We start from the raw sequence: 11,870 nt of genomic DNA on the forward strand, positions 1-11,870 counted from the left end.
TTCCACTTGATTCCGATGTTATTCGGGTGTTTCATTTGATGTTGGAAAGGCGGTACCCTGAAATGTGTGCCAATCAGATTCATTCTAGTGGAAGGTCCCTCTCTCCCAACTCATTGTTGCGTGGGCTGAATAGGGATGGTGGTGGTAGTGGTGAATGACCGTCGACCAATCATTTCCAATTCCGCGGTTAGAATGTCCGATGGTGTATGGACAACAGCGGTCTGTGTATGTTGGGCACAGACAGGTAGGCATGCGCACAGAGCGATGTCCGTTTATTCCCCTTTTCATCCATAGCGCTTTCCCTATTGTGCCTCAGTGATCATCGCTGCTTTCAGAGAAAGGGATTTTTGCACGTTTGTCACTCGTGTCTTTGGTCTACGTGATATTTTCTAAATCAGCGGGATCCATTCTCCGCATTGTTTTCTCTGTTGCTTCAGAATCATGGCAACTACATGCCAATCTCGTTGCCTAGATCCGCGTGGAATAGCTCGCTTTGAACATTCATCGCTGCGTGCCGAAGAGACCGAGGAGCAGACGAACAATTCGCTCTGGACCACCGAATTGGTTCCACGCGGTTCTCCGCAAAAGATGCTGAATGATTCGTCATCTTGGGACCGTCGTTCTGTGGCCACCGACATCTTTCATCCGTTGTATCAACCCGCCGCCATGACTGTGACCTATGTTCGTACTCAACAAGAACGCACACAGCACCAACTTCCACAAATGCCCGACGTGATTAGTTACAGCCCGTTCCACGCCAAACACCACATCCACCCACACTCTGCCCTACATCTATCATCTTGGTCAAACGAGTTCAACCCCACCGGTGTGACAATGGGAAGGACTGATTTGGATCTGCCGACCATTTTCAGCAAAGTTAGTCCCGCAATCGCTCGGTTTCCACCTCGACTAGAGCAACCACCAATCAACAGCACCACAAAGCAAACGATTCTATCGGGATCCAGACAGGGCATTGTTGATCACTCTGAGGATTTACCCACTCAGGATACCGACAGTTTTCAAAGTTCCGAAGGTAACAGCAGCTCAAACCTAACGTGCAGTTTCGCAAATTATTCATTTAACGACCCTATCGATCGCACAACTTTGAGTGATGTGACTAAACTGGTCAATCTCGAACCGGCAAATTCCACGCATAACTGTATTTCATGTGCAGCCGATTTGGGTAGGATGATGCCATGGGCTGTGAGAGATCACAAAGAGTCCGAACATATTCAATCATCACCAGTTATTCGCCAATCCAGTGTTACTTGGATCAAATCTTGCACCTCCGGACTTCGGAGTCTATCTCCCCGGATCCAAACACCGAAATCGAATCAAACTCATTTGACAAGTTCTGCTGCTCAGTCAGTTCCAAACGTTCGTTATGCGAGCCATTTTTCCAACTGCATGCAGGCTGGCGTCTCCCCGTTCAGGACAAATGGTCTTCTGGCCATGTATGACCAACCTCCTGGTCGTGAACATCGGGAACAATGTTGGATGTCGCCGCGATCACCAGACTGGTTGTCTTCTGAAACTGGTAAGCTCCCTTCGTTTCACAGTGCATTTGACAACTAATCGCAATTGTTTCGTTTAGCAAAGCAGGTGAAACTCCTAAGTTAATTTGAGCGCTTGGTAACTTAGAGACCAGTTTTAGGATGATCCGCCATCTTTCAAGAGAAAGATCATGTGTTATTCCATGAATTCTGATTTTGGAACGGTACACCATATTAGACTCTGGTTAACAAGTTCTAGCCACATCAATTCTGATTCGCTAATCTATAAGGAGAAATCTCAAGTACTCATTGAAACATATGCAGAAGCACACATCAGACTTGCGTATCGTCAAAGAAGAGTGTGATGCTAAGGTGAACAGTTTGAAGACACCATCACGATGGAAGAATCGGAACAGAAAGAAAATGCCAGTGGAGCGCCTCCACTATGATCTCAGTCTTCGAAAGTGGCGGGAGAATGTCATGCGGAAATCATCATGGCATCATCGTGGCCGTACCATCCAAGGTATTATTTTGTGTAGGGGAGAAACAAGCTGGGCTTCGCTTTTGACCGTGACTTGATCTTAAGGCAAATTCCTGAACAGCGCTACTTATCCAAACGGTGGTCACTTGAATATTTCCTATCTGGATAAGAATTCTAGTAATTTATATCTCCTTTGCGGTTCTCCAACGAAATGTTCTGAGGTGGATCTGTGCCAATTCATGGCTAAAAGTTCAGTAGATAAATGCGCTCTTGATGGAGATGATGCGTGAAAAAGTAGCTTTTCAGCCGAACAGTTTGAGTCAGCTTTATGAGATGGAAGTCAAATCGTATGACTTGGATGAAACGAAGAGACCCTATTTTATGCACTCCATGCATTTATTTAGAACGGTGAAAGTACCGAATGGAGAGCATGGGAAATTTGGGGTAGAGAGGTTAAAACGATTCATCGTTTATCCTGAGTAGTAAAGATGGCAGTATAAAATGGACTGTTTCATCATTCTCATCCTCATCTATGTTATGGTCAATGGCTACTGGACCTAAATTATCGGGGATAAAATTGAGCCTCAGGCGGAGCCGAAGTAGCTCGTAAATTTGTGACAGCCAACTTAGTATAAGGGTGTCCAACCCCGGACAGGAGAACCATTAGGATTGGTTCAAGTCTTGTCCAAGAGACAATAGACATAATACATTGCATCTTAGTGGGCAAGCCTTCGTATATGTTCCTCTCCCAACTTGAATGTCCAGAACACTGTGTTCAGCGTGGGGGCTCTCTCAAGCAGATACAATACAAGGGGCGTATTATGCTTTCTTTACCAATCTCTTGTTACACACCCGGATCGGCGGAGTAACTGGTTTCTTACCTTAGCACCACCCGCCAAAAGACAATACAGCCTATTCAACACTGACTGCAACTAAAGCTGGCAGCAGCACGAATTAATCCACAAACATCAAATATGAGGCCTCGGACAGAAGACCGCTCAAGTGTTGAACGAATGCTACCTAAGTTAAGGGCTTGCGTTACAATCCTACGGGGCCAGCGTTTCCTGCACGTGGTCCCGAACAGTGGGATTGCGGTTCTAAACATATACTGAGACGAATTATGTGGGGATCACAAGGTTGGACCTTGGGAAAGTTGATAACACTCATCAGATGATTCATAATATCCGTGTTAAGCGCGACAATCCAATCAGTCAGGTGAGGCAGTCGCATTATGGTGGGATGGACTGTCCGTTCCGGTAGGCCGATAAAATCAAATTAGGCGCCAAAATTATTTCCTAGATTAGATAACGCCAGATAAGATATCTCTTCTCATAATTGCGCGGGTCATGGAACCGCGCAAAACATTAAACACTATAAAATTAATGAAAAAATAATTGGAAATTGAATGAAATGAAGTTTCTACCAGGTGGGCTCACTGATGTGCTTGCTAACAAATCAAGCCCGATGCTACACAAGGAATAATCCACGGCGAGTCTAGCTCCTCATATCTGAGTGTGCTGTCCAGGAAACAATGTTAATTTTTGAAGAAATACATTCAGTTGTAGTTTTCATTGATGTTAACCAAAGAATACTGAGTCTCTCGTTCATGGTATTATTCACCTGAATACGCTGCCTCATGTTTCAGTTGCCACGACATTCAGGATACAGCAGCGTGGTTTTTTTAGCAAATTTCTTCGCTGATGAATGTACTTTGTCCTTTGCGTACAATATGGTGCTCAGGTAAGACATAATTTCGGTAGAAAACCCTGGGCTAGTTTGGTTTGACGAGCCCGAAGAAGGGCGAAATCGGTAACGGGGTGTGGAAGGGCTTTCGACAACATTTTGTGTAGTGTATCCTGCTAATGAAACATGTTAGGGTGAATCAAAATAAAAGGACGGTAAAAGTCACTGGTTTACGATAGTTAACTTACTTCTAAGCATTCGCTGAGGGCTCTAGTTTGTGACTGCAGAAAGGACGAACTGAAAAGGCGATCGCAGAACACGCACTGGACAGGAGACACAAAACAGACTTAGAAAGTGTTGAGGTTTTGAAGCGAGGGCTACGGTCTACGTCACACAGACTGATAGCCGAGGCGGTAGAAATCGCCAAGCATCCCAGTGTTAACAGAATAGAAGGCGTGGAACTGGCAAGCGTGTGGAGGACGGTTTTGGATCAGTCGATCTGACACGTGTCGGTGTGCGATTATCAGAGGGAAGGGTAGTCATCATCTGGATTCCACTTAACCTTAACACCTCCCCTCCCCCAACTAACTTGTCGCAACATTCACAGGCCCACAAAGATCAAGGAAAATATACCAGTGGCACCCGAGGTGAATCACCAAATGAGGCAGCCTGAAATGGAGCAGTACATTACAAAGATATACATGTATCGCGATATCTCGGATATCGTAGCGACTGTAACATGAGGCGGCCTGGTTCAGCACATTTAGTTGCCTGGAAAAATCGCAAACGAGAGATTCAGCTGGGTTCCGGGTGAGTCTCTCAAAAAAACCAAATTAGTTTGCAAATGAGTGTATATTCACTAATTTGAAACTCCTCCAACCCATCAATTCAAGATTTTGGCAACCACACTAGCCGACAAGAGCCGTTAATTGAAACTCAACACTGATCTAGTGTGAAGAGGACTTACTGATTGGTTCCCCGTCTGTCTCATAACCTGGCCTGGTGACCTGTTCACTTGGTCTGATGAAGCTTTTGTGTCAAAAGCGAAACGTCGCCCAAATGAAAACTACCGATTGCTTACCAAGCTCGTCTGAAACGATGAAAAGTTTACCATCGTGACACAGAATCGCTGTAGCTGGCAGTAACCCAGCCCTCGTGCCTACTTCCGTTGGCATGACAGCCAGGCAGCTGAAAAAGTAAGGAAACAGGGACGTTCGGTTAAATCAACCTTCTAACCGACTGTCATACCCAGCTCAGTGTTCTGTAACGAAGCGCATTTCGCATAAACTCATGTTTTGGCAAATGTGGCCGTGTCAAGAATTCTAAGTGACAATTCTACCCAAGTAATCCGTAGAGTTGTCGGCAAATTCACTAACATATTCTTCTCCATTCCTTACAGTGTGAAATTACACTGAATAAGCAACAGTAACTTATGTCTGTTTCCCCCCGTACCATCCACTCTAAATGCCAGTACATTCTTCTGTCTCAAGTGACATTTCACGTATAAAGAATGAATGTCGTTACTCAGAACGTCCATAAAAGTAAAAGTACGGTTTTGTCCATAGATCATCGCAGATGATCTGTACAAAAGTTGTACCCAACATCCAGCTTGCCAGGCAGCAGACGAACGGATTCCCAGGAGCCACCGAAATGACAGTGGGAGCCGTATGGAGAAGGACCGCAGAGAGGAGCTTCACCAGAGTTGTCCTCCACGTAACGATGGTGTCGAAATTCACATGACTGCCGGACAAACAAACTGATTGTCTAAAACACCAGACTGATACAGCCTTCAACTCTAGCGTGGTATTTAAGAATAACGAAGGAGCTTATAGGGTTTCGACAAATACGCTCATTCACATATCAACTGGGTTTTCATAGGAGACTCAACTGAATCTCTCGTTTATCATATCCTTCAACTGAATGCGCCACCCAAAGGCCACCTCATGTTTCATTTGGCATGATATTCGAGATGTCGCAGTATAGTTTCAATGAAGGGAACTACTCACAAGGTTGTTGAAAACTCCTTGACAGCCCACGACCGGTTTCGCTCTTCTGTTTCGGGCTCATCATATTGGACTGATCTCGACAAATACACGCATTCGCATATCAACTGGGCTTATTGGTCTGCAAGACTCCGTGAGTCTGGAGTTAGGAAAGGATAGTGGGTGTTTCTCCCTTGAGTAAAGGCAAATGAGGAATAAATTGGAACAGAAACTCAAAGATGCAATAGGCCTCAGTGGCAGCCCAAATAGTTGTTGCTCTCTCTCCCACAGTGGTTGTTTCAGGGACATCATTTTTCAGTCATTCGGTTTCGATCAATTTCAATCAATCTAAGATGACCACTGATACTTTCACTGAGGTGATACTGTGTGCCTCATGGATGGATCTGCACTTCCATCCGAATACGCGTTAGCCTATCCACAGATGGAAATATTAGCGATGAGACCGATATCACTGCTGCGTACAAATAGCTACCCAAACTTTCAACCGTGACACTGTTCCGGTACATTACTGCGTGCAAACAGATGGAATAGCGATGATACCGATATCACTACTGCGTACAAATAGCTACACTTGTAGTCTCGTTCTACTACTCACAGCGGTTACTAAGTAGTCTTACTCGCCAATCAGGAACGATTATAGTGGTGTCCTTCGTTAATCCATCAAACAACCCTCCTTTTTACTAGATACAATAATTAAACCTGTCCTTCTCTCTTTTTCGCTCTACAATTTTCTCCGATAGTGCTTTTTCGGAAGACCCTGGCGGCAGATGCTGTAAATTCCCTGACACCTCCCTGTCCGCAGATTTCCGCTGATCCAACATTTTTCATGATCCCTCCCGCTGAATCACTATGGTTATCTCAGGACCCCATCAACAAACAGTCTTGGTCCAAACCCACCAACTACCAAAATCAATGTGATAATCGATCGCGTACCGGTCAGTTGGGAAAAGTGCCACAAGTGGATGAGAAATACAATAAAATGAACGTTCCAATTCAGTGTTCTCCCCAATCCAAATCCCCAGATTCTCACTTATGGAATCAATTGAAGATGGAACAGGGACTGAATCGATTTGAGCAGGATGGCTTGGACGAAGAGGTGAAGGAGGACGATGCTACTTGCACCGACTCGGGGGACACGATTGGTCGAACCCGAAAAGAACGCACAGCATTCACCAAACAGCAGATTTGTGAACTTGAGCGAGAATTCTCGATGCATAGTTATTTAACACGTCTGCGCCGCTATGAAATATCTGTGGCCCTGAATTTGACCGAACGACAGGTGAGTAACTGCGTTCAAGTACTTCATTTTTCTCGGAATCGATACTTTCATCTCCGCGGTAATCCCTTACATTATTGACCACATGGTCTATTCTGAAACTTGAAAAGTGAGGAATTTAGGATAAAAGATATAACATGGTGTGCATACTATCTCTAGACAAAAAAACGGGGGAAATGCCTCATTTGGTGTAACTGGAGTGAAACCGAAAAGATAGGTTGGTTTTTACTCTAAACCGATTGCTATGCGGAAACTTCGTTAATTGTGTTGAAGATTATAAATTAAGAATGAAAACAAAGTGGTTCGTACGAAGGTTCGTTTGAAAAGGTCACTGGACCACGTCAGCCGAGGAGGATGTTACGTTAAGCCTGATTTTTTCCGATCACAGACTACTTTTGGGTATAAAGTCCTCTCACTGGCCCACGCCGCACACAACAGTGCTTCGCCAACTAATCTTTAAAAATCAACGACTCAAAAGACTGGTGAACGGGACTGGATGCTGGCCTGATCCGGTCACTGTATTCACTGAGCAGGTTGTCTTGCTCATTTCAACACATGAATCGCTCAGTTTCTTTTGGAACGCTACACCTAGCGATCAACGAAGCCGTGTTAATCGACTCACTTTCAGTTGCCCTGATCAAGTACTGGCGGTTGCCCCCTTACTTTGTAAACGAAGGGCATGTATCAGCTGACGTATCTCCGGATTGTAGTGCGTTACGGTGCATCGGCGGGACATACTGCGTGACTCAGCAAAACGACTAAAACTCGCCAGAATTCTGAGCGGTCAGAATGTGTGAGCACCTTTCGCGCTGTGCAAGAGTGTGTCAAAGTGCTCACTACAATGTGCCTTGGGTTGTAGATGCAACCAGATATTTCCTGTCATACATTTGGGGTCCGTCAGCAGGCACAGCATCTCCAGGTCCCATCAAATAATCATCGAGTATCGGTCAGTTCCTACCGCTATCTCATACCAGATCGCTACTGCAATCTGGAAGTTTGGTAGAGAATGAAAACAGAATCTGAGGGCTTTGAAGATAAACCGCCATATGAATGACACCCACCCAGAGGATATGGATAACACAACGTCAGTTTTACGGATAACACAATCGAACAGGTCATTTCATCCCCCGTTAGGTTGGCGCCTGCAGTAGTTTCAGAACGCACAGAAGCTCCCAGCATCCTTTAATCCAAGCGCTCCGCAAATATTCTACGACGTCTTACTGAGTAGCTGACATGGCAAATTTTTCTGTTCCACACCTGATGGATCCTAAAATATCACCGCACTTTTTCCCAGATTCATACTGGGGAGAAGAGAAGACTCGCTTTTTCGTTGCGAGAGCGCATAGGAGAGTTTATTTACGACAGGTTCACGATCAGATCAACTGGGCCATAACAGTCAGGGTCTGGGAAGCACGCGACCTCGTCTCAGATTGTCTACTTGTACGTGCCGCGACCGAAGACAAATGTACAGTTTGTCAAAATCGGGTGTCGACAGTCTGTTGCCGCATCTGTGTGTAGGTGCGTACGCACGCACGCAGGCACAGCGACAACATTTGCAACGTTCTTCGCCAGACATTGTTCATTGCTTGTGAGGCTGGGTGGGAGAGCCTGAGCGTGCTGTCAACCCACTAAGATCCGCCGTACCCTCCTCCACCCATTGTCTCCACACCTGCATGAAACATGCACACACCAGGTAGTTACCACGGCAATAGCAGTGTGGTGAAGCTTCGCGCCCCAAAATCCGACGCGTCCGTGTTTTTTTCAGAGGATAGAGAAGATTCGCCGTGTCGTCCTGATGTCCAATGGGTCTGCAGAGGAACACAGCGCCACACGTTCCACATTGCCCTCAAAAGCATGTATCAAGGTCCCTTGGGGGTAGAACAGTGTTTCTTTCCTGTGTTCACATTTATCACACCAAACTATGGTGCATGACGCTTGTTTACCCCACACAACACCCAGTGAGTCAAGGTGACCACCAAGGATCGCACAGGTATGTATGTGAACCTTGTACATGAAAAGAAGGCCACCACGAATAGGAAACCGTCTCATACAACGCGCTAGGGGAAGTGAGCTACGTTTTCCCATCTTGAAATGAAACTACTTATCACGACAGCCAACCGCTGATTCCATGAGTTAGGCGCTCTCTGTGAATCACCATTAATCTTATTTCTTAACAGAATGGACTTTTGTGGTTTTGAATGATCATTCTCAAGCTGAGATGGTGTTAACATGAGACACCAGTGCAGCTAAAAGTGACCTTCAAACGAATGGGCTGCGCAACGGAGACCCCATGATTCAGGACACCGATATTACTTGTTAGACCGGTGAATACTTCTGAAACATCCTGTTGCGCAAGCGTTTTGAAATGAACTAACCGGTCAACACATCACCATCATCACCATCATCGACAGCATGACATCAGTATTCAACACCGATGCTTCACTGCCCTACTACCATGATTTATTTGAAATACTTATTGTAAAGAACATAATAGAGGTGGATGGAGAAGGGACTAGCTTAATACACTCATTCCGAGGTGCCTCCAGACACTCATTCAGGCAGTCTGGATAGAAAGTGACAACAAGAACGCCACTGACATCGATCAGCAGCTATATCACACAGCACCCTCAAGAAGGCGCAGAGAGGATACAACTCCTGGAAGGCCAGTAGCACCAGCAGCACCCAAACGTTTTGTAATATCGTTTTCGAAGAAGTTTGGTGACAATCGGTAGATTTATTGCTGGGCCTCCTTCATACCACTCTGCCATGTCAAGGAATGGCCACCTCTCTGCTTAAACCACTCCGAGTTGGGCATTGAAAAAAGCATTCTCTTCGACGAACGATGGTTCGGCATAGGCAACACATGTCCTAACCAACATAGCTTCTGGTGCTGGACACATTTCCAATAAAAGTACCGGTTGCACAACCGAAAACGCGCTTTCTAATTACCTTGTCACGGATTCTCCGACACCAAACTACACTAGCTATGGTTCTGAGACAACGATGTTCGATCACCTAAAGACGTCTCAGTTCCGCTACTCGAACAGGCTGAGTTTCCGCCATACAACAAAACAACCCACGCTGTAGCTTGATAGACACGTCCCTGAGATTCAGGGATGCACCACTTTGACGCCATAGGTGTCTCAAATTGGCAAGCGCGACCCATGCCCTGCAGGTTCGTGCATTGATCTCATCTGTCACACTACAATGAGAACAAATACAACTTTCAGGATACGTAAAACGCTCCACAACTTCCAGTATCTCTCCCTGGATTGTAAGTGACATGTTTAGTGACTGCACATCCACAATCATGACCTTACACTTTGTGGGTACATCCCAAAAAGACTTTGGTCAGTTCATCCAAAAACGCCTGCGCCTTCTCCTCTCCTTCCAACATGAAGACGATGTCGTCTGCATATTCCAGATCAACAAAGGTTTTCGTTACAGACTATTTGAACACCGGGGTTTTGGAGGCCTTTCAGCGTTCGTCTCATTATTTCATCGATCACAACGTTAAACAGGAGTCGGGGGAGTGGGCATCCCTGACGGACACCGCTTTGTGTGCGGAAGCTTTTGGAGAGCTCGCCGTATACTTTCACACGTTCGGAAGTCTTGGAATACAAAGAGCTTATTATATTCACGAACTTCCGGGACATTCCTTGGTGGGCAATCGTTTCAAGCAGAACAGACAGGTCAACCGAGTCAAAAGCGCCTTGGAAATCCAGGAACACTAGAATTGTGGGTCGCTTATACATATGGCGTTGTTCTAGCACCTGGCGCAGTGTGAAGATTTGGTCAACGCAATCCCTACCAGGCCGGAATCCCGCTTTCTGCTCTCGAGTCAGTGTTAGTCAGTCAGTGTTAAATACACCAAAGAGGGGTAGTCAGTCAGACCTTCCTGTCGTCAAGATGACCAGTGGAAAAGTGGAAGAGAAATTTTTCAAAAGATGTATGAGTGATCAGAAAAATGTTAAACTGATAGCGACTATAGGGTCCTTTGGTGATAAAAACATTTGCTCATAACAGAAGCCTCCGCGTACTTCGGTGTGAATACTGCATGCAACATGGGCTAGGGGGATACGGAGGACAAATATCTGAGACGATTGCGGTCGATTAGTATCGATCAGTATTGATTAAATGCTGCACATCCATTTAACTATTCTGAGCAATGCCAGCCTGGCTATTCTCTAGTGCCGCTGTCCAACCATTTAAACCGTTCACTAGTAAGCACAGTCAATGAATTCTTCGACAAAAAGAATGCGAAATTTATATGCGGATTCACGTGACAGCGTATTAGAAATGTTGTGTTAGTTGTGTTAATCAGATAAGCAGCCACCAAAACGTGGGTAATCATCCGAAACTTTTTATCTCTGATCATTCTAGTTTCACCCACTAGTCGAGCAGACCAGCTAAGCCTAATTAAAGGGGGATGGATTCTGGGTGACACAAGCGTCTAGGTGATTATTACGTAATCGGCCACCGAACGGATGGATGGGAACTTTTCACGCGATGCATTGACTGTTGCTGAAAATATGGATGTTGACTGTTTGGACATGGCGCCGCACATCACGTGACCGGTTGCGATCCGCGCCCCAGCCAACCAGACAGCTAGGTGGATCAATCATCTCAAACAGGATTAACCCTAAAGGCCACACCACGCAGGATACGATACATAGCAGTAATCCTACAATGGCTCATTTGTCAGCTAATGGGTTAAGCCCGACCCGTGTTCGTGGTGTGATTTTCGAGCATTCGAATTCCCCACATGTGTTGATTCATCAGAAGATCAACGGCTTTCTCAACTCACTTCCGGTCTGGTGATGATTCACAATGGTGTTTCATCTCAAGATTATCAGTTCCGGCCCAAAATTTATCGGCAGCATGAATTATAAACAGTGAAGAAAACAAGACGAAAGGGCGAGGAGGGCATTGTC

General features: G+C 45.6%; 1 protein-coding gene across 1 annotated transcript; it reads left to right on the forward strand.

Annotated features, from left to right (window-relative positions):
* Nucleotides 1-441: 441 nt before the first annotated feature.
* On the forward strand, nucleotides 442-6,939 carry T265_14910 (hypothetical protein; the record flags this gene model as incomplete). The annotated part of the gene is made up of 2 exons (XM_009175778.1): nucleotides 442-1,537; nucleotides 6,428-6,939. Coding segments are annotated over 2 exons (1,608 nt in total), but the record flags the coding sequence as incomplete, so codon positions are not given.
* Between the last annotated feature and the right edge of the window lie 4,931 nt (nucleotides 6,940-11,870).

The sequence above is a fragment of the Opisthorchis viverrini genome (assembly GCF_000715545.1).
Source record: "Opisthorchis viverrini unplaced genomic scaffold opera_v5_291, whole genome shotgun sequence".
Lineage (NCBI taxonomy): Eukaryota > Metazoa > Platyhelminthes > Trematoda > Opisthorchiida > Opisthorchiidae > Opisthorchis > Opisthorchis viverrini.